Source organism: Bolinopsis microptera, chromosome 9, assembly GCF_026151205.1.
Source record: "Bolinopsis microptera isolate Bmic1 chromosome 9, MBARI_Bmic_1.0, whole genome shotgun sequence".
Classification (NCBI taxonomy): Eukaryota; Metazoa; Ctenophora; class Tentaculata; order Lobata; family Bolinopsidae; genus Bolinopsis; species Bolinopsis microptera.
Window position 1 is genome coordinate 3424050 of NC_087080.1, and position 24465 is coordinate 3448514.

At 41.5% G+C, this 24465-nt stretch overlaps 1 protein-coding gene across 13 annotated transcripts in view; it reads left to right on the forward strand.

The window, feature by feature from the left end:
• The window catches only part of LOC134820496 (NADPH oxidase 5-like), a 95389-nt gene that overhangs the window by 16584 nt on the left and 54340 nt on the right, over nt 1–24465 (forward strand). For 8 of the 13 annotated variants that reach the window (XM_063830911.1, XM_063830907.1, XM_063830900.1 and 5 more), the window contains exon 3: nt 15916–15946. Coding sequence is in view for 12 of the 13 variants with exons in the window: in XM_063830907.1 (XP_063686977.1) it covers nt 15916–15946 (31 nt within the window). In the remaining variant the exon portion in view is untranslated. Of the gene's footprint in view, nt 1–6728; nt 6814–10031; nt 11428–15915; nt 15947–24465 lie in introns of those variants that run through there. The other 5 variants (XM_063830910.1, XM_063830908.1, XM_063830898.1 and 2 more) reach the window with 5 other exon arrangements.

Genomic DNA, 24465 nt, shown 5'->3' on the forward strand with positions numbered 1-24465 from the left:
CATATTTACGCGATTTAGACACGTTCTGGACAAGTTTTACAGATATGTTTACTAGGATCGCCAGGTTTCCCGCCATAATGGGGTGACCAGAGTGGCAATACCCTGGTAACCAGAGTGGCAATACCCTGGTAACCATGGCAATACCCTGGTCATACTCCTCCAGGAGGCAAACATCGGGCTTGTTCCTTGGTCTTACTAAGTCACACCTCCATTAGTCCTTTCGATTTCAATTAGACCAGTCTACCGAGATAGCAGGAGGATAGCTATCACAAATTTACCGTTCATATTAAGATATAGTTATACCCATTGCAACTGCTTTTGAAAATTACAGATAAATTTAGGCCGAGTTTGAGATAAACCTCTTTAATTTCTCCAGCTAGGCGCCGACCCGTGTAATATAGGAGCTGGATTTTAGCGTTTAGCAGTTTCATCGTATTTCACTAAAATTATTTAATAATAATCGTACAATTAATGCGTCGTATTTAAGACACGGATGGATACCAGGCATATGCGACTCTGATATCCCAAGATCAAGAGGCTGTTGCAGAATGGTTGCCGTTACTTTACCAGCGGATTATACTAAAAATAAGGAAAATTGTTCTGAGTTTAAACCTGGTGAACGGCGGTATCGTCTTTTCCACTGCTGCTCCTCTTTAATGTCTGGTCTCGGCAACGTCGCTTCTGACTTCTACCATGTACCACTCCACGTACGAAATACTAAATTTTGACACATTTCTGATTTTCCCAAAACATCACAATCTGAGGGTCACCTCATAATTGGTCTTCTTGCAATCGAAAGCTTAGATCTTTAGTCCAATCAAATATTTATTGTTGACATAAAACCGATCTTAAATGCCCGTTGGGGTAAAACAATTCGTTTTTCTGATCGTTTGACCATTATCCTCAACTCCGTCTCTACGTCTTTTATTATGATGTTTTCTGTTTACTGAAATACTGGAAACCAGGTCTTACACAATTAATATCAAATAAAACCAGATATTCTAAAGAATCAATTATTATAGGCTTAAAACAGGTCAGGACCAATTATCATCCGTAGTTAAGATGAGATAGTAATAAAACAAGTTGCAGTTATAGTTTCTGTATAGCTGCTTCAATGCCCCCCGAGGGAGCTAGGGGTATGCGTATCGAGGGAGCTAGGGGTATGCGTGTCGAGGGAGCTAGAGGTATGCGTGTCGAGGGAGCTAGGGGTATGCGTATCGAGGGAGCTAGGGGTATGCGTATCGAGGGAGCTAGGGGTATGCGTATCGAGGGAGCTAGGGGTATGCGTGTCGAGGGAGCTAGGGGTATGTGTGTCGAGGGAGCTAGGGGTATGCGTGTCGAGGGACTTAGGGGTATGCGTGTCGAGGGATCTAGGGGTATGCGTGTCGAGGGAGATAGGGGTATGCGTGTCGAGGGAGCTAGGGATATGCGTGTGTAGGGAGCTAGGGGTATGCGTGTGTAGTGACTTAGTGAGCTAGGGGTATGCGTGTGTAGGGAGCTAGGGGTATGCGTGTCGAGGGAGCTAGGGGTATGCGTGTCGAGGGAGCTAGGGGTATGCGTATCGAGGGAGCTAGGGGTATACTTATCGAGGGAGCTAGGGGTATGCGTATCGAGGGAGCTAGGGGTATACGTATCGAGGGAGCTAGGGGTATGCGTGTGTAGGGAGCTAGGGGTATACGTATCGAGGGAGCTAGGGGTATGCGTGTCGAGGGAGCTAGGGGTATACGTATCGAGGGAGCTAGGGGTATGCGTGTCGAGGGAGCTAAGGGTATGCGTGTCGAGGGAGCTAGGGGTATGCGTGTCGAGGGAGCTAGGGGTATGCGTGACGAGGGAGCTAGGATATGCGTGTCGAGGGAGCTAGAGGTATGCGTGTCGAGGGAGCTAGGGGTATGCGTGTCGCGGGAGCTAGGGGTATGCGTGTGTAGGGAGCTAGGGGTATATGCGTGTCGAGGGAGCTTTAATTTCTGACGTTCCCTAAGAAAGAACTCCGTAGTAGCCCAGATTAACGAACCTCAGACCTGACTACGGCTGGCCAAGGAGAGCAACATCCGGTCATTTTTCCGGTTGGTTTCATTCAGTTTCCTGGACAGCTGATCTATCGGATTTGCTTTTACAACAAAGGAATTTAAAGTATTCCTCGCGGGTTCTTTGATCAGTCGTTTGTATGGAAGCTTATAGTTTATGTAATCGACGTCATTTATGAAAAAATGAACATAACCCGACTATTTTTGATCACATGACCCCATTTACTGTATTTATCGAATAAAACGGTCACATGATTTTAGAAAGTCACAAATGAAAGAGCCATGTGATACTATAACGCTCCACATCTTAAACATGTGATTGTCTGTCACAGCGAATTACTGTCTCTTTAAATTTTGTTACTTTGTCTCTATTTGTAACTTTGAAGAGATCTTCGATGGTTTGTTCATATTTAAAGAGACAATAAGTAACAAATTAAGATGTGGTCTTTAAAACTTGTCGAGCTATTTTCCCCATGCCTCACTGCTCACGCGTGTCTCCGTTTGTCTACTTATACTTATAGTTTAGTTTGACCGTTGAAGTTTATTTCGTTATGCTGAGGATTTTTTAAATCGTACATTTTGAAGGAGCCCAAATCGTCCGAAATTTAAACAATAATTTAATTAATAATACTTGACCACTAATTGATCCTTGATATTCTGCTGTATTTAAATATGGTGTTTGACAACGCTTATTAAGGCTTATAAAGGTACGTATGTAAACAATCTCATAGTGGCTGTCGCACACACTCTGATACCATTCTTGTTCATTCCCAATGAAGTTTAAACATCCTAGTGGTTACGTACTCTACACACCTAGAAACCCAGACTGAAAACAAAGAGCATCTGTCGGAGAACTTCTTCTAAAGTGCCCTCTGCACAGGGGGACTATAGTGCAAACAAACTGCTGCTGACTGCTGCTGACTGCACTATAGTCCCCCTGTGTCTGCTTTGGCACTCTGAATCAGGGCTTTTCCCTACAACATTAACTCTTCATAAATATAAGTCTACTCTTGCCTCTTGGTGAACCATACGCTTTCGTTCAGTCAGGACTGGGATAAGACGTAAAAGCTCCTGAACAGTCCCTTAACCGCACCAGGAACATTAACACAGAAGCCTTAGCTTAGACAAGTGACGCAGGCCACCTTCTCTGCGCTTGGGTTAACTTTAATGGGCTCCATGACACTGCTCATTTGGGAGTTTAGGAGGGAGTGCTGCGGCGACCCTGAGTTTGCTAAGACATCTCGGCTTAGGGTTCGTCCACCGATTGTACAAATCTACGTTTGTTATCAAGCTTTCTGTGATTACTCCTTAAGGATAGTGTTAAATTAAACTCTACCCTAATGAAATTGACGTCACCACTAAAATCTGTTAACCATGTTGTCTGCACAAGAAAGATTTTATGTGAATATTCACTTTTCAATGAGATCAGTTGCACAGCGCAATCCTTTTTTTTATAGAATCATTTGAAAACTTATAAAGATATTTCTCAGCCAACAAATCTCTTGTGCAGTGAGTCTTTTTGCAAATATGTTATCTCAATCTGCAATGTGAATGCAGTGAAAGGACATGAAGCTAAGTTATCTGCATTTATAACCGCTTTATTTAAATCGTTTAGGAAACTAGGTACAGCTGTACGTGAAACTGTTGTGGAATTTAGCTTGAGGTTGTAGGTCTTTCACGCCTACAAAATCCAGAAAAATGTTTTGTCAGGCCTCAGCTTTCCACCCCTTTCCATAAGAATACAATTTTTAACAGACATATTTTTCATGGAAATATTCCGCCGTTCCTGTCTGCACAAAATTGTATGTTGTCTGCACATTAAACATTTCTCAAGTCATGGACGTCACTTTTATATTCGAATTTAATTGTAATTTTAATTGGAAGTTAATGAAGTGTACCTTGATAATAGCCGATAATTGTTCTGAATTTCTTGTTCGCACGTTGTTGCTACGAAGGAGAAACTGCTCTTTGTAGCAAAGATACATTTCAATCCAGTTATATACAATGAATGTGAAAATCTAATCAGGATATTAGTAAGTTAGTAGCATCTGATTTGACACGTCGAAAAGCTCTGCAGTCTGCACTGGTCATTCTCATAAAAGTTGTGTGAGCTGTACATGAGCCTTCATCTTCATCTTCATAGTTAGGAAGATACTCGTTATTACTTTCGTCTGTTAACTGTTTGCACTGACTACTGGATTAATGATACTTACAGTAAGTATTTAAATCAATCTTAAATTATTGTGGTAAATCGCTGACAACGAATTACCATCAACCATTAATGATAAATTATCATCGCTTGCCAAATAACATAACGTAACTTTTCCCCCACCTTTCTAATTTCCTCAACCCTGCCAACTCATATCCTACATAATGTCATTATAATGCTTGGAAGTCAACCAGCATACAATGCTCTTATGCTGATTAGTCAAGACAGGAATCCGGCTTGCAGTCAGCCATTTCCTTCTGTTGACACTTGGTGACAGTTCCCAACTGGAACACTTGCCAGGATTCACGTAACCTTCACGCATAATTAATGTTGATTCTGAGTGGAGTTGGGTTAAAAACATATAAGAGATACGATGATTTAACTTGTAGAAGCTTTCAATAAACATGTGTTAATCGTCGTCAGCTGAATGTGATGTGGTGGACAATGCTTATATGTGATTGAGTGGTGTCAGGGATGGAGGGTGGGGGAGGTGTGGGTGGGAAAGTGAAAAATTACAGTACAATGTCAATAAAAATTTAGTCTTCTGTTGAGGTTGAGAAGGAAATGCCAGATGGTCTGGACTTTAAGGATTTGGCAATTTTAGGAAGAATGGGGTCCCAGAGGGAACTACATTTGGGTGCGCGGTCTGTTCTGTTCATAGCTGGTTGTCGTATTTGTATAGCTGCGTGTTCTGTGAGGTCAAGTTGGGAGCGTGAGGTGAGGGATTTGAGGACTTCGATGTTGTTCCAGGAGATGGTGTGGCCGGTGGTCAGGGCATGATGTGCAGGAGCTGATTTGATTCTGTCTGTGGATTCGTCGATGGCGTTGTTGAGTCTGTAACATCGTTCGTGTTCTTTCATGCGGTGGACCAAGGGTCTGTAGGTCTGTCCGGCGTATTTGGAGGGGCACTGTGAGCAGGAAATTTCGTAGATGGTGTTGGGAGTGAGGTGAGTAGGGGGTGTGGTCTTCGTTTTGGTGAGGAGGTTGCGGAGGGTGGTAGCAGAGGAGTGGGTGACTTTGATGTCGTGTTGTCCGAGTATCTTGGAGATGGGTTTGGATAGGGAGGGATGGAAAGGAAGAGAAACACTAAGGGCATGTTCACGGGTCTGTCGGTTGAATGAGGCTAGGGATTGGTGGCGAGAGGGGTTGGTGAATTTCCGTTGTACTTCGTGCATGATGGTGGTGATGCGGTGAGGAGGGAAGCCGTTCTGGAGGCAAACGTGTCGTACTGTCTGGAGTTCGTCGTCAAGGTGTTGGGGTGAGCAGATGTTGTGGGCTCTTCTGGTCAGTGATCGGATGACTGCGTTCTTAGATGAGTTGGTGGTGCAGGAGGAGTACTTGGTGTAGAGGTTGGTGTGGGTGGGTTTTCTGTAGACTGATGTGGATTTGTCAGGGTGGATGAGAACGTCAAGGAAGGGTATAGTTCCGTCTGTAGAGGGATGTTCTTGGGTAAAGTTGAGGTCTTCAGTAAGGGAGTTAAGGAATGTAAGGAAGGATTCTGCGTGGTTTCTGTCTCTGAAAGATCCAAGGCCGTCGTCAACGAAATGGGAGTAAGTGTTCGGAGGGTCAGGACATGAGGATAAAGCTAAGGTCTCGATTTCAGCAAGGCGGATTTCAGCTAGTTCAACAATGAGGGGGGATCCCATTGTACCACCTTCGTCTTGGGAGTAGAAGGAGCCGTTGAATTCAAGGTATGAGTTGTCAAGGCAAAAGTTGATAAGGGAGCCTATGGTGGTGGTGGTGACATTGGAGGGAAGACGAGAGGGGTTCTGTTCAAAGGAGGAGATGACAGTTTTGAGGGCTAGGCGCATGTCACAGGAGGTGTACAAGGATTGGACGTCTAAGGAGGCGTGGTAGTGGAAGGAGGGATTGAGAGAGGAGTCGAATAATGTTGATTGTTTGCAGAAGGTTATTTGATAATGGGTGTCGCTAATGTGAATATTTGTCGAGCTTATGTGAATATTGCATTGATAATATCCGGATTTCGGACCAGCTTTGTCTTGGCTATTTAGCATTTGTTCTGTAAGAAAACCATTAAACCATATCTGCTCCTGTTCACGTTCATTAGTTTATTATTTTGAGACAAGTCACGTCCTATTTTTTAAACAAGCCTGTCTAATTCTCTGGTCTTATTACTGGGACTTCGTTTGCATTTCATCTGGCTGAGAGCGATCTGGCATTAAAAGAAAGTTTCAGTTTAGACTAAGAACATTTAATTTGGATTTACTCGGGAAATTTGTATTTGATTGTGATACCTTTGCGGTTAATTATCAAAGATTATTGTATAATCTGCGTGATTGGCTAATTATGTGCTAATTTCACATAGCTTTTCCAGTAATTGCCAAGGAATATTAGCGCTAGTAACTACGTTCTAACAGTCAGCGTTGTAACTATTAGTAATAGTAATTATTATTAACTATATTAGTAACCACACCAGTACACCTATATACCATAGCAGGTATAATAAATAATAAATATAAAGGCTACATAGTAGCTTACGTTTTCAGAGAGATGTCTTTCGACCAAGATAGCATTAGCACAGCGATGATGCTACCTTTCTTCTGGCAGTTCAAACTTATTGTGAGTATATCCTTCTATATCAAAAAAGTGTGCCATACCCAATAAATAGTTCTGTCATTATTGAATAAAAGTTCTAAACAAGGGATAGTTAAAAACAACACCCAGGTTTAATCTTTTCCTGAAACAAATAACTAGATACCAAAAACTTCATTGCAATTTCTGCCAATATCTCTTGCCATAAGCTAAATTATGGAGATAATACAGATCAAAAATAGTATTCATATAATAGTCATAGCAACCTATAATTGTTATCACAGCTACGAAATACTTGTTTAATAGCACTCAAATTAATTATCAAAGCGACTAAATACTTGTTTGAAAAAGCGTTTAACGTTATTGCATGCAGTGGATGGTCTTTATAAAACTTCTCATGTAAATTTATGTTCATTCATTTCTTGGTTCTTATTTACCTTTGCAGTGTTCATGAGTCAGTTCAGATGGCTTGAACTTGATCTTTAGATTTTTGTTTTTTTTTTCGGTTATAAAACAACGAAATTATGCTAATTATTGTTATTATTATACTCAATACTCAAACTTTTAATAAACATAACCCCAAAATAACGTAACCATTTATTAAACACAAATCTTACCCCCACCACTAAACCCTAAATTAACCACAGTAAGTAGTAACAGTTAACTTAATTGATTAATATAATACAGATTATTGATTCTTTAGTGTAGATTAATTTTACTTTTTTATATTTACTTAGAGTGAAGGATCAACCATAATTCATTGATATTGTTGAATTATAATATGATTAATATAATGTTAATTGATGTATTTGTAATATGCTATTGATGCACATGCCACGGGCCACCCCATCGGGGGTTTACTACTACCCACTCACCAACGGTGACGTTATCTTCGCAGTAACCACAACAACGGTGACGTTATCTTCGCAGTAACCACAGCAACGGTGACGTTATCTTCGCAGTAACCACAGCAACGGTGACGTTATCTTCGCAGTAACCACAGCAACGGTGACGTTATCTTCGCAGTAACCACATCAACGTAATAACACATCGTGACAGCACGTGTTACTAGGCCGTGTCCGCCGATTTATAGCATTAACGCCAGGTGGTAGGGGGTGTACTAGTAACCTTTAACATAGAGAGAGAGAGGAGCAGCTTTCAGGTGCCACAAAACGGGGTTTTGTCTCGTAATAAGGGGGACAATATCGGCTGATTATTGGGGTCTGGGAGGGTACGAGGGGGTCGTTCTGATCCAGGGTTATCAAGCCCTCCCATACGTATTGAGAAATCTCCGTTTATTTCCCCTGCCGGGTACAGGGCCCTTCACTTAGTCCTACTAACGCTTACTACAAGGTTTAGTTATGGGGCCACAATGCACCTTGTGTCGAGTCAAGTTTCGCACTGGATTGCATGAGGAATGTAAATGTCCATGTAGTCCATGTTCTCGTATATCTTTATATATTTCTTAAATTTCAATCTTGCTTAGTTTCAGTTTTTACTAGTTTAACAGAGCCACCTCATCTATATTTCTATATTCTATTACTCCGCTCCACGCGGACCCTTGTCTACTAGGCTAGCACCTTACTCGTTATACGACATTAATGTGACAGATAAAAGGGAGATGGCGTATCAAATACCTAACCGGGGTCAGTAACAACTCTTACCACTTCCATCCCACTAACGACGTAACGTCTAAAAGAGTCGTAAAGTCACTTCCATTAAAAACAGTCATTAGTTCATAGGACCACTCCGACTAGGACAGCTTTCGTTTCAAACTCCACCTCTTTTTCCTTCTCGGCATTAGTTTCTACCGGCTGGCGTGGTGGTGGTTGTGTCAATAATAAAGCTGCAACTCTCATCATGGTGTAGGAGCACTGTCTGACAATTCAATAATTTATTGTAATTTAACAAAGTCTCGTTAGTATTTGTTGTCGGTCCCAATGAAATCGCCTTAGTGTCGTTTGACCGGGATATGAGCTAATAGACAAGAGGCTTGCATTAATTTAGACTTTTGGTCGATACTCGATATTAATTAATTAGACTCGTGCTGATTATCAATAATTAAGTAAGATCGCAGGTCAGGCCTAGTATCAAGTATTAGTTAGGGATATTTGCGTTGCAAATTCTGTGCTACTGTAACAATCAAGACGTTTGCAGGAGCTATACGACTATCATATTTGATAATTACAAAAATATTACGAGTATATAAATATGATTAACTTTATTGTAGGTTGAAAATTTCCATAGTTCGACAAATACGATACGGTCATTAGATTTTGTCGGTATGAAAAATTCGGTTTTTCAATTTTGTATACAATTTGGCCAATCATGAGCAATATTATAAATTGCATTAAAAATTAATATCTGACCTTAATTCTGAATATTCAAGTTTAAGAAATTTTGAGGATCTCTTGAAACTTTAAACTTAGAGATTTAGCCATTAAAAGGAAGAAGTGGTAAGAACTTTAATTAACAGACAGGATTCGTTTTGATTTAATTGCACTTCCTAAAAGTTAGCGCAGAGCTGGCTTTTCTACGTTAGTTTTCTGTCTAATAATAATGCATGAAATATATAGTAAGATAGTAATACATGAAATAAAATTTAAAATAGCATTTTATATCCCACTCATTATATCAACCACAAATACTAATACACAAACAAAATCGGATTTTCTAAGAAAAATAGGCATAATTTTACAAAGGGATACCTTATATCGATCGTCTGCTGTTCACATTTTTTACATTAGTAACGTATTCATGTCTAACTTGATTAAATTTAATATGAAAAATCACAACTAGCGCTTAATGCTTATAGTCGAACTATGAAAATTCCCCTGATTTTGCACTGGGTTACTATTTTTAACCGGAAACTAGTTATCTGCACTTGTTACAAATAGCGACCGTTGCCGCTAGAAGCCGTCAGTCGTATCTATTGACAACCGTTTCCATGACTACGTCGGGTCATAATCAGTACACTTTTCCTACCGTACCTGCATGATCACTTCAAATAAGCTTCTTATTGCGCTTAATGATAATCGCGGCGATAAAGATTATTCCGTAATTTGAAGATAACTGCTTTTAGTTTTACAAGTTTACAATCTTCTCACTCCAGCTCCTATCACAGCATTAAGCAGCTGTTATTACGATTGCTTCCAACAAGCAGTTTACATTGTTCTAAGTTAATTACGACTCAGAAGTAAAAACTATTGTCAACATTAACGATTGGCGACGGTTGACAAGTAAATAAGTACTAAAGTACTAACAGTTCGACCGGATAAAACTGAACACGATCGTTGCTGCAACCAGTTGTTGCTTAACTTGTCGAATAAAAGTTAACGATGACCTAGCACGCAGTATTTAACGACTGACGGTTTTGCTATTTTTTGGGGTTAAATAATGATGTTCTGTACAATTGGGTTTACCGATGGATTTCGTCTGAAATGTCTTTGTAGGCAATTTAATAGTTTTATGTAATTTCCACGACTGTTCATTACCACTGTTTATCCCGATCTGTCACTATTCCGATTCGTGCCTGTCGGCGAGTTGAGCCAATTTGCCGAGTTTCGTTGACTCCACGAACGTAACAAATAAACATTACAAAGCTTATTCTTTATGATGGCGTTTAGGAGAGGTGTGAGTTCTTCCACTCCTCGGTTGTTGTGTTCAATTAGGTTATCATTTATTATAGCATTTAACATTCTTTCCTATCATTTAATATGATCACTCAGCACTACTGAATCATACCTATACATTTTCTAAATACATACTATCGTAACATACAATAAAAGTTTCAAGTTGCGTGCATTTAGCTATCTTGACATATTTATCAACCACCCGACAATGTATCTCTCTTGTCAGCTCATTAATTATAATGCAAATTGTTTATTTACCGTGTTGAGTATAATATATTCACCTTTATTTTACCTAGATTTGTTTTCGTTCGGGGCAAACCAATGCACCATTCAGCATGCAGCCCACATGCCACTAACCTAATTCATCACTTTCACGTCATGTGGTTACGCGCGTGATGGTGCACGTGCCAATTTTGTATAAACAAACACAGATGTCGCTAGATTAGTTCAGTAGCATTAAATAACCTTTTGTTTATACTTGTAGTTTAACGAATCATTGTGTGGACTCAGTTTTGTGAACTTTGAGAGCAACAAATTGTGTGCTTCTGAAAAGTTCAAATTGAAGGAGATACCCTTGGGGACCTCAAACTCGAAACCTGCAGCAGCAAAAAAGGACTAATTCTCTTGTGCGGTGTAGCAAAAGAACACTTCTGCCCTGATATTGAAAAGATCTTGAGAAAAGCAGGAGGATCTGCAAGCGATGGTAAACAAGGCGGAGTACAAAGTCCTGGTATCTGAGGACGATGATTCAGCAGGGGAAGAGGAAGTGAACCCTAGATACAGCAGAGAGTTATCCCACCCATTATCCGACTGTAGCAGTGACAGTGAGCACGATCACAGTGCAGACGACAGACACACTTCTCCTGCAAACAATGGCAACAACTCCTTGAGAACTCCTGATTATAGATCTCCTGAGAGGGCTGTGAGCAGGCAGGACGCGGACATCTTAATTTGTGGGGGTAGTTTCGCGGGGAGAGAGGCTGACTTCGAGCACAACCATGTTCTAGGTGTAAGTATTATCTTTATTCTTAGTTATTGTTGTAATAATATGAAGTTTCGTGCTTCATCACAAAATGTATGTTGACGCACATATTAGAGAATTAAAAATGGTAATTAACAGTGGATTGATCATGTTAGTAGTGATTGAATTGCCTTGATTAACAGCTCAGGTACGGAACATGGCGTCAACATTAATCAACTCTTCAATGGTAAAATTATGGCACATAACTCATCATAATGGCACATAACTCATCATAATGGCTTAATATAATGTTATCACAGCTTTTGTATTTATGCAGATGGTGTCGATCATATATTTCCTGAATTGATTTGTTATAGAACATTCCTATTTTCCTCAATGCCTCACTTCTGCACTCGTTATTGATAACTTTATGTGATAGTAATTAGTATAATTAGTAATTAGTGCTTTAGTGTACATGGTTTTTCTTTATGTAGACTTACAGAACGAACCTTTACTTGTTAAATACCTTACGAGACAAATTTAGAAGGTACCAAAGTCGGTGGTTTTCCGAACAAAAACACAATATTTTCGGACTACCAAAATTTAGGTCAACATCATTATTTTCCCCAAATTATTTTTCACGTATTTTCTTTAATTATTAATATAGTAAGTTATAAATATGATTCATGACGGTTGGACACGTTCCATTAGAAGTCAGCAAGCTTTATTTTATTGATTTTCTCAAATATTGGGTTTTATTTTTGTAACATGAAGAAATGAAAAAAATCCCAAAGTACAATGATTTAATTTGGGGTACGAAATGCGGTGGTTTTCGGCAGAAAATCCCATATTTTCGTTCCCAAATCATTTAGGTCACCGGAATTATGTCGAATATAAATATGTCTCGTAAGGTAAATAATAAAATGCCAGAAACTTTTTTGTCGGCTGACACAAAGGCAAATTTAGTAACTTTATACAGGGAAGAAAAGGATACCTATTGAGTATTTAAGATCATTCGCTAGGATTACAATTTACGATTACAAACTTTCAAAATTTGTCTCGACGATCGTGCAGCAAAATTGAATCCTGATACTGATACTGATAAATGTATGCTGAATAGACACACCTGTCGCTAACAAGTAAAGCATCACTTAAAAATGCTATCAGTTATTCAGTTTGGGTAGTTCGAGTGGGTACCGCTGTCGGTAGGGCGCCGGGCAGCGGCATCTGGTGCCCGACCAGCACCCTACCGGCACCAGACCGGCACCCAACCGGCACCCTACTGGCAACCTACTGGCACTCTACTGGCACCCTACCGGAACCCGACCGGCACCCGACCGGCACCCTACTGGCACCCTACCGGCACCCTACTGGCACCCTACTGGCACCCTACCGGCACTCTACCGGCACCCTACAGGCACTCTACTGGCACCCTACTGGCACCCTACTGGCACCCTACCGGCACCCTACTGGCACCCTAATGGCACCCTACCGGCACCCAACCGGCACCCTACTGGCACCCTACTGGCAACCTACTGGCACCCTACTGGCACCCGACCGGCACCCTACTGGCACCCTACTGGCACCCTACCGGCACCCAACCGGCACCCTACTGGCAACCTACTGGCAACCTACTGGCACCCTACTGGCACCCGACCGGCACCCTACTGGCACCCTACTGGCACCCTACCGGCACCCTACTGGCACCCTACTGGCACCCTACCGGCACCCTTCTGGCACCCTACTGGCACCCTACCGGCACCATACTGGCACCCTACTAGCACCCTACCGGCACCCTACTGGCACCCTACCGGCACCCTAGACTGACACCCTACCGGCACCCTTCTGGCACCCTACCGGCACCCGACCGGCGTCCGACCAGCGTCCTAACGACAGCGGTATCCGCTCGAACTAGTTCAGTTTGTTTTGCCTAGTAGTAGAGCCATTGTTCCTAGTTGATAGTTTCTAAGTACCACACCACATATTATTATGATAGTTCCGAAATTTCCGATTCATCACTACAAACTGTGTTAGTTATCTGACTTTCACAGCGTGTATCATGATGAACCCTCAGTTAACCAGCCCTTTGTTGTGATTGTGTTTCTTGTTCACGCTGTGATGAGCTACACACGCCTTTATTCTCCTGGAGCCGTCTCCCTGCCTCAAGTGACAATTTATGACCACGAACAAGCTGCAACGGTAACAAGCTTGTTCTACGAACAAATTTTAAAAGCGGCTGAAGTGAATGTGCTTTTTAGCGGAACAAGATTTAGAGTGCCTCAGGGTTACTCCGTGGTGGACTCCTTTTTAGGCGTAAGTCTTGTGATTAAGGTCAGTTTCATGACTTGATTTAGTGGAATTTGTCTGCTATCTTTTTGCCGAAGATAAAGCGATAGAATTGCTCAACGTTTGTATTTTCCTTAGAAGGAGTAAAATGTTAATACTTCGGCCGAGGCCGCGGGTTTGCGATTTTTCTAGCAACTATTCGTGCGCATTGTTGATATAATTAATTAATAATCAATAATAATTGTTATAATTAATAATTATTAATGTCGATAGTTGCTGGTTTATCCACACACCCTATCCTGAAATGTGCCAATTCAACCAGGAAAAAGTGCATAAAATGAGCATAAAAACAATTCTAGATTAAGAAATAATTATAAATTTTTGTCTGCGTCATAATTTCAGCTCACTTCAATCATTTCTAAATCTAGGAATCAATGATAGAATTAGTTCATCCAGTTGTGTGGTCGATTTCGGTTATTTGGTAGCGTTTTGCAAATTTAGTCGGTACGCCTTGACGAATGATTTTTATTTCGAATATGAAAGCTCAATATAAAAGTTTGCATGGAAATTTGCGTTTGTACTCCAGTAATTTCAAGTTGCTCATTGTTCAAAGTACCCTAGCGTCTGAAAATTCTATCATTCAAAGTCATAAAAACAACAGTAGGCTGATTTGTCCCTAATTTGATATAAGTAAGGAGAAAGGAACTTTCAGTATAGCCAGCTTCAATAGTTACTTTCTGTGGAAAGTTAGATATCTAATTATCTTTACTACAGCTAAGATCTCCGTTATATAAAACATATACCAATATAAAAAGACTAACTTTAAAGTACCAAAGCCTGTTAGTGTTATCTAAGCAAATTAAAAACCAGCTGGCAACACAACCTTATAACGGTGAGGAGCCGGTATGGTTGTGCGTACTGCGTGGTTAGAGCAACAGGTTGCTAAGCGGCTAACAGGTTGCTGAGCGGCTAACAGGTTCCTAAGCGGCTAACAGGTTGCTAAGTGGCTAACAGGTTGCTAAGCGGCTAACAGGTTGCTAAGCGGCTAACAGGTTGCTAAGCGACTAATAGGTTGCTAAGCGGCTAACAGGTTGCTAAGCGGCTAACAGGTTGCTAAGTGGCTAACAGGTTGCTAAGCGGCTAACAGGTTGCTAAGCGGCTAACAGGTTGCTAAGCGGCTAACAGGTTGCTAAGCGGCTAACAGGTTGCTAAGCGGCTAACAGGTTGCTAAGTGGCTAACAGGTTGCTAAGCGGCTAACAGGTTGCTAAGCGGCTAACAGGTTGCTAAGCGGCTAACAGGTTGCTAAGTGGCTAACAGGTTGCTAAGCGGCTAACAGGTTGCTAAGCGGCTAACAGGTTGCTAAGCGGCTAACAGGTTGCTAAGTGGCTAACAGGTTGCTAAGCGGCTAACAGGTTGCTAAGCGACTAACAGGTTGCTAAGCGGCTAACAGGTTGCTACCGGCTACCGCTACAACCGGACTGTCTGGGAATTAAGTATGAAAATGTCTAAAACTGAGGTCAAGGAGTCCGCTCTTAGCTTGTGTGCGTCGAGCTTTCACCGCATTAAACGCAAATACGGCAAAATAGGGCAAAATGGCGTGAGCGTAGTGTTAAACGGTGGCGGCTGCTTCTCAGAGACTTATTTCCAATTTCAATGTGATTTGGAGTAATTCTCGAGGAGAAGTGAGGCTACCATATCAATTATAGATATATTCTTTTATATTGGCAGACGCACATCGCAATTGCTAATGCGAGTATTTTTCTGAAGTTTTGTTCCGTTTGATTTCGTCAGGAGGCAGGGGATTCTTTGGGAGATCATGGCTTCAAAGCTGCGAATTCTTCTTTATGTTATACACATTCGAGTAAGCCGCCCAGTTTGAGAATTAGGTCGGATTTTCTAGCCATTTCTAGACTATGATATTTTGAATTACAAACAGATGATTTTTTTAAATTAATGCTTTTAATTCATGAAATTGTGTTTAGATAATCGCGACACTAACCTAATCAAAATATTTGTTCTATAATTTTCACAAATTAGTGAGATTAGCTGGTTTGTACCAATTTGTCTTGGTTTAGAAAATATGTATCATTTGATAATATTTTTATATCCTCGATTTACAGTAATATATCACTGTACCGAACCATATGAATATGATAAGATAATATAATAATGATGATAAAACTGAATAAAATTAGAAAATTAGTTTCCTGCAACGTGTTTCTGATAACTGACGATGATATTTTTTTCAGAAGTTGCGAGAGTTAGCGAAACAAAGTGAACGTAAGTATTCTCAGCACATTCTACTAATTAAATTATTACATTTTTTGTCATAGATATAACTTGCTAATACATTTGACTGACTGACACTAATAACAGGGCTAATCCTCTCTAAAATGACTGATCCCTGTTCACTTAATTCTGTGAATATTAAACAAAGGTTTATAATCCACTGTTCATATTATCTTATCTTAACATAATATCATGAAGCTATAACTGAGGTTCGCCCGTTTGTCGCAATTTAATAAAGTAACTATAAAGATTAAAGTTCTATTAAGTTCCATAGAGATATTGCGTTAAAATTGCTGGTTGTTATGATTCATAACTCTGTGGTAAGCACATTACAGATAAGACCAGCATTTACAAGGTTTTAATTTCGTGGACCAATATCAAACACGTTTTACCTCGATATATCACCAAGCTAAAAAGCCGTTACTACGCATCTAATATCCGATTTAATCGTATATTAAACAGTAAACACGTTGACGTAACCTCTCGGGAGTTTAAGCTTGTTAAGGTTAAAAGGATCATTAATATCCAAACAAGGTGCAACTACAACAAGGTGCAGTGAGGGTGTTTCATAAAGTGCAGCCCCAAACTGTAAGGCGACTATAACTACTATAAACTTTAAAGCAGCGCAGCCGAGCTTATTAATATGAGCAGTGGCGGGGGGCTATACTAGTCAGAGTTGTCATTACAAGTACTGCTCCCTCTCTGCTGTATTTGTATCGAGTAGTGCAGGACTAATTGCTTATCTTGCTATTATTAACAGATAACTTCCCTTATCTTGCTATTATTAACAGATAACTTCCCAAGAACTGTGTTGTTTTGGTTAGTTTTGTATTTAAGTAGTTCCGTGGTTCACCAATCACCAGGCTTCTTCCGCGGAGAGAGAAACATTGAACTTGTCGAGCACAAATAATCGGTTACCCCAAAACTGATTTAGCCTTTTGCTAGTTGTTGCGTTATAGGCTTATTTATGTCAGAGATTTGCCCCGTTGGTCCAGTTCACCGGCTTTATAGTAGCATGAATTTGTTCCGCGGGAGGAGGGATGCCTTCTGCAAGAAAAACTATAAATACAGTGAGTTGTATTTTATCATTTTTTTAATTTATTTTTTATTAATAAAAAAAAATTTTTATTATTATTTTATCATTTTAATACATGTTCTGATTTGTGTTTGTTAAGGTGAATTCGAACAAATTTCGTTGTTGCGCACATAATATGATTCAGAGTTAAATAAAATATAATGTTATTTGAAAGGTAGGCAAATGGGCGTGTTGCGTTTAATTCTCTTTAAGAACAAGCTATTTTAATACTCTAACAACAGTTATCATAGTTATGCGAATATTTAAGTAATTATGCGAATAATTATGATAAAACTGATAACTTAATTAAGCTAATAAAACGATCGCCTTGGGAATAATTGGTAATCAGATAGATTAATTGGATCGTTTAATATATACCGTGACTCTTTATGCTGCTAAGTTGCCAATTGGTTATTTTTCGGAAAACTAATTTGCAACTTACAACGAACAATTGTTAAACTCAATTGTTTTGTCGAACTTCTTATCCTTCGATAAGCTGACAATATGTTCGACCCCTCCAGCTCCCCCTGCTCAACAAAATTTGTGTTTAAAATTTAGCTTTTAAGGTTTAGGTTTTGTGAAGGTAAGATCCTACCTCACAGACCTCACAGACCACACAGATAGACCTCACAGACCTCATAGAGGATCACAGTTCTGATAGAGTTAATAGTTAATTGTACTATGTTTACAGTATGCATTGAAGGGGTATCCTAGGAAGTTTCTTGAACTTTTAACAGGTACCCCTCCTCATTTAACCCTCAATTAAGTTTCTTATCATTCGGCTGAGTCACCGAGGAGATCGCATAGATCCAATGGATCCTTAGCTACTCCCTAGACAGTAGACTATGTGACACTGGGATGATCTGAGTAGGGTCTCATTTTAAGTCGAGGTGGTAGATTACTATTCTCGCAGGTTACTTTACTTTGGTTACTTTGGTTACTTTGGTTACTTTGGTTACTTTGGTTACTTTGGTTACTTTGGTTACTTTGGTGTGCTTCATAGAATCCTCTATAGGGTCGTCGAAGTTGCTGACCACCCGGACAGTGAGATCGCTGCCTTTATTCCACTCCAGTCCAGTAACGAGTTTCCATTTCGACGGCTGTATCCTGCCACTAGAGGCTCATCCGGGAATGATTTCAATTTCACAAACGTTGTAAGCATTTCTTTAAAGTGCAGGGGATCTTCGATAGTATGTATGTTTGGTGGGATTAAGTTCCGCAATCGAGGTCCAATTACTGCAAACGAATTATCGTAGAGCGTTTGGTTGCGCTGACTGCTAGATTTATTCAGAGTGGGAATAACTCCCACACCAAAGTAACTTGGATACTAATGGGGAGGCCGTGAGTCACGTTTAATTGACAGACAGCCATTAACAAATTAGCTCCCAGTAAACCAAACAAATCCCCGGTTCTCTTTCCGTGTCACAATAAATATGGCTTAAAGTTATCGTCAATCTCTAGAAACAACTCAATTGCTTACTTATGCTATTCAGTTTACTAAGGTATGTATTTTGGAACCAGTTCCCCACTACTACCAGTCCCATTATTATCCATCTCTATTTGCTGTTGTGATGGAGTGAATTTGTAGAGAAAACTTTGACAGAATAAAGCGCCTGAAACTGGGAACAGTAAGGAAGTAAATGGCAAAATTTGCCATTATGTTGAGCATCGGGAGATACCACGCCACTCTGTTAAAATCAGCAGATATGAGCTCGGGATGGTGTTGACTTGATTGAAACTGAATATGGTACATTAGAAAAGCAGAATACGGTTGAAGTAATGACCACTGTGGGAATACCTCGCATACGTAATTCACCAGGTGACCGTTTGGCAGCGTTTGGTAGCGTTTCTTCCATGGTCGGGATGTTTGTTAGGATCACAATAACGCAAGGGAGTAGAGTATTCATTACAGCATGATCAAACGAGTAAAACCAATAGCCTACTTTCTCTTTGTATGTAATCGGATTATTTTGGCAATCGTAGAAGTTCATGTCTTTGACAAGGTTCAAGTTATCACCCTCCAACACCCAAAATGTTAACGGCACCCAGATCCACACCAGCCATAATGCTGCACAAAAGCCGTGTGCCACTTCCTTTTTTCAGTATTTAAGACTTCAGAGGAAATTGCAAGATCGTTTATAATTTAGTGGCCGACAATGCACTCACAAGATGCAAACTAACACTAAAATATAATACGTCAAATAATATCTCAGTTCAGTCGCTGTACCGGATGGACTGAGCACCCACTGATCCCACCCTGCTATCATATTCACACTAGTCTCCGGTAGCACCCACTGATCCCACCCTACTATCATATTCACACTAGTCTCCGGTAGCACCCACTGATCCCACCCTGCTATCATATTCACACTAGACTCCGGTAGCACCCACTGATCCCACCCTGCTATCATATTCACACTAGTCTCCGGTAGCACACACTGATCCCACCCTGCTATCATATTCACACTAGTCTCCGGTAGCACCCACTGATCCCACCCTGCTATCATATTCACACTAGTCTCCGGTAGCACCCACTGATCCCACCCTGCTATCATATTCAAAGTCTCCGGTAGCACCCACTGATCCCACCCTGCTATCATATTCACACTAGTCTCCGGTAGTACCCACTGATTCCACACTGCTATCATATTCACAGTCTCCGGTAGCACCCACTGATCCCACCCTGCTATCATATTCACAGTCTCCGGTAGCACCCACTGATCCCACCCTACTATCATATTCACAGTCTCCGGTAGCACCCACTGATCCCACCCTGCTATCATATTCACAGTCTCCGGTAGCACCCACTGATCCCACCCTGCTATCATATTCACACTAGTCTCCGGTAGCACCCACTGATCCCACCCTGCTATCATATTCACAGTCTCCGGTAGCACCCACTGATTCCACCCTGCTATCATATTCACACTAGTCTCCGGTAGCACCCACCGATTCCACCCTGCCATTATATTCAAAGTCTCCGGTAGCACCCACTGATCCCACCCTGCTATCATATTCACAGTCTCCGGTAGCACCCACTGATCCCACCCTGCTATCATATTCACACTAGTCTCCGGTAGCACCCACTGATCCCACCCTGCTATCATATTCACACTAGACTCCGGTAGCACCCACTGATCCCACCCTGCTATCATATTCACACTAGTCTCCGGTAGCACACACTGATCCCACCCTGCTATCATATTCACACTAGTCTCCGGTAGCACCCACTGATCCCACCCTGCTATCATATTCACAGTCTCCGGTAGCACCCACTGATCCCACCCTGCTTTCATATTCAAAGTCTCCGGTAACACCCACTGATCCCACCCTGCTATCATATTCACACTAGTCTCCGGTAGTACCCACTGATTCCACCCTGCTATCATATTCACAGTCTCCGGTAGCACCCACTGATCCCACCCTGCTATCATATTCACAGTCTCCGGTAGCACCCACTGATCCCACCCTGCTATCATATTCACAGTCTCCGGTAGCACCCACTGATCCCACCCTGCTATCATATTCACAGTCTCCGGTAGCACCCACTGATCCCACCCTGCTATCATATTCACAGTCTCCGGTAGCACCCACTGATCCCACCCTGCTATCATATTCACACTAGTCTCCGGTAGCACCCACTGATCCCACCCTGCTATCATATTCACAGTCTCCGGTAGCACCCACTGATTCCACCCTGCTATCATATTCACACTAGTCTCCGGTAGCACCCACTGATCCCACCCTGCTATCATATTTACAGTCTCCGGTAGCACCCACTGATCCCACCCTGCCATCATATTCAAAGTCTTCGGTAGCACCCACTGATCCCACCCTGCTATCATATTCACACTAGTCTCCGGTAGCACCCACAAATCCCACCCTGCTATCATATTCACAGTCTCCGGTAGCACCCACTGATCCCACCCAGCTATCATATTCACAGTCTCCGGTAGCACCCACTGATTTCACCCTGCTATCATGATCATATTCACACTAGTCTCCGGTAGCACCCTCTGATCCCACCCTGCTATCATATTCACAGTCTCCGGTAGCACCCACTGATCCCACCCTGCTATCATATTCACAGTCTCCGGTAGCACCCACTGATCCCACCCTGCTATCATATTCACAGTAGTCTCCGGTAGCACCCACTGATTCCACCCTGCCATCATATTCAAAGTCTCCGGTAGCACCCACTGATCCCACCCTGTTATCATATTCACACTAGTCTCCGGTAGCACCCACTGATTCCACCCTGCCATCATATTCAAAGTCTCCGGTAGCACCCACTGATCCCACCCTGCTATCATATTCACAGTCTCCGGTAGCACCCACTGATCCCACCCTGCCATCATATTCACAGTCTCCGGTAGCACCCACTGATCCCACCCTGCTATCATATTCACAGTCTCCGGTAGCACCCACTGATCCCACCCTGCTATCATATTCACAGTCTCCGGTAGCACCCACTGATTCCACCCTGCTACCATATTCACACTAGTCTCCGGTAGCACCCACTGATCCCACCCTGCTATCATATTCACAGTCTCCGGTAGCACCCACTGATCCCACCCTGCTTTCATATTCACACTAGTCTCCGGTAGCACCCACTGATTCCACCCTGCCATCATATTCAAAGTCTCCGGTAGCACCCACTGATCCCACCCTGCTATCATATTCACAGTCTCCGGTAGCACCCACTGATCCCACCCTGCTATCATATCCACAGTCTCCGGTAGCACCCACTGATCCCACCCTGCTATCATATTCACAGTCTCCGGTAGCACCCACTGATCCCACCCTGCTATCATATTCACAGTCTCCAGTAGCACCCACTGATCCCAACCTGCTATCATATTCACAGTCTCCGGTAGCACCCAGGCCCCAGCTCAAAGACAACGCCAAGTCATTGACAGCCATGTGTTGGATAACCGCGATTATGAGCTTGTTAAGTCTGAAGGAATTGTCAGTCATGGTGGCAATCAGAATGATAGTACATATCTCCAAGGAGCAGGGACAAAAGGAAATCGGGGCATGTGCAGGATCGCGATTTTTCCCATTATTTGCGACAAATTTTATGTATAGTTTAATGTATAGTCTGTTAAAAATCGCGGTATCGCGAATTTTGGCCAAAATAATCGCGATCTCCTTTTGTCCCTGCCAAGGAGAGTTGAGAGAACGACTATAACATTGTATCCGATCAGGAAAGAAGTTTCCACACCACAATTGGTCGCATGTTTGCGTTTGTGTCAGAAGCATTGGTAGGTTCCATGTCCCTAAAACAACGAATTGGCGAGTAAAAAAGTAAAAAAAGAAGGTTTTTCAGACGCAATATAATGTAGTTCTTTTAATAAAAGCAAACATTTTATTGGTTATATTAAAGTCAACAGCACCGAATAATGTCATGATTTCAAAGCTAAGAACTTAAATAATTAATACTTTAGTTATTTAGTCATTACGGCATCGTCTGGTTTCTCCGCTAATCTCTAGACACTCCCTAATGATTTGCGTCAGTGCGGGAAACAAATGAGCTGGGATATTTTTAATTAAATATTCAGAACTTAATTACACCAGCAGGCCCACACCCAGAAAAAAAAACCCAGAAAGACGGCAGATTGGCAGATAATCTGCGAGGATATTTGAAACTTTCTGAATGTGGGACAGCAAGGCAGTCGTAGCTGTGGTAGGTTATATATAGTGGCATTTACCTAATATTTTAGTGGTATTGCTACAAAATAGCAACTTGAACTACGCTTGACATCAATCTATTATTATAGAGTTATATAACAGCGTATTGTCTACTGTTCTGTGGGGCAGCTGGAACTTATAAACCACATACTCCAGATGCAACACTCTTCTTTACTCATTCCCCTATCTCTCTACTCTACCGGCTGCCTCTGACATACTCCAGATGCAACACTGTTCTTTACTTCTTCCCCTATATCTACTCTACTGGCTGCCTCTGACATACTCCAGATGCAACACTCTTCTTTACTCCTTCCCCTATCTCTACTCTACCGGCTGCCTCTGACATACTCCAGATGCAACACTCTTCTTTACTCCTTCCCCTATCTCTACTCTACTGGCTGCCTCTGACATACTCCAGATGCAACACTCTTCTTTACTCCTTCCCCTATCTCTACTCTACTGGCTGCCTCTGAAATACTCCAGATGCAACACTGTTCTTTACTCCTTCCCCTACCTCTACTCTACCAGCTGCCTCTGACATACTCCAGATGCAACACTGTTCTTTACTTCTTCTCCTATATCTACTCTACTGGCTGCCTCTGACATACTCCAGATGCAACACTGTTCTTTACTTCTTCTCCTATATCTACTCTACCGGCTGCCTCTGACATACTCCAGATGCAACACTGTTCTTTACTTCTTCTCCTATATCTACTCTACTGGCTGCCTCTGACATACTCCAGATGCAACACTGTTCTTTACTTCTTCCCCTATATCTACTCTACCGGCTGCCTCTCACTTATGTTCTCGTCATCTCGAGAATGTTGTAATTCATGAAAACAGCTGATATTATTATGAATCCCTCGGGAAATATAATGTTGTCATGCCAACCACAAACTTCTTAGCATACTTGAAAAAAACTTGAATCGGCAGTGCATTCTGAATCCTAACTGAATGATTCTACGGGAAGATGAAGATATGATATCACAATTCACATGTGAACTGTGAAGATTAGATCGCTCTGTTTAATATTGCCGGGCTATATCCATTCTTTTGACTGTTACTAAATGAGTGAGTGATGATCAAACTATCCCTATAATTATTAAAGACGGCCCTAATTAAAAACAAAAAAGGGCTTATTGGATGAATTATTGGTCAGTTTTAATTTGTCAATTTGTAGAATTCGTCAAGAATTCCAAATACTCGGAAGTCGGATACAAATTGTATGGCAATTTGCTGTAATTATAATCTTTATTGGCTGAATCAAAACTTGCCAAGCATTTCTGCCTTCAAACAACAATTTAAACTGTCAAAAAAATTCTTTACAGATTAAACAACATAATCACCACAAGACGGTTTTACAAACCCCGTGATGGTCGTGATCACAGACTGATCGTGAGTCCACAACGAAGAACCACAACACGTGGCAATTACAGATGCGCGCAGCAACACGTGGTAATTACAGATGCGCGCAGCAACACGTGGTAATTACAGATGCGCGTAGCAACACGTGGTAATTACAGATGCGCGCAGCAGAAGAACCACAACGCAACACTCAGAGTATGTAACGGTCTCATTCGCTATTGGACTACACACTCGGGGACCCCTCACAATTTTTTTATTAAATACTTTTCAAACTTAACTGAGTACAGCAATTATAACGTATAAAATAAACTCGTATAAATTATTGCCTCCGTCTGTAAAATCTGACGGGAGACCAAACACGGTATTGCACAGTAAAATG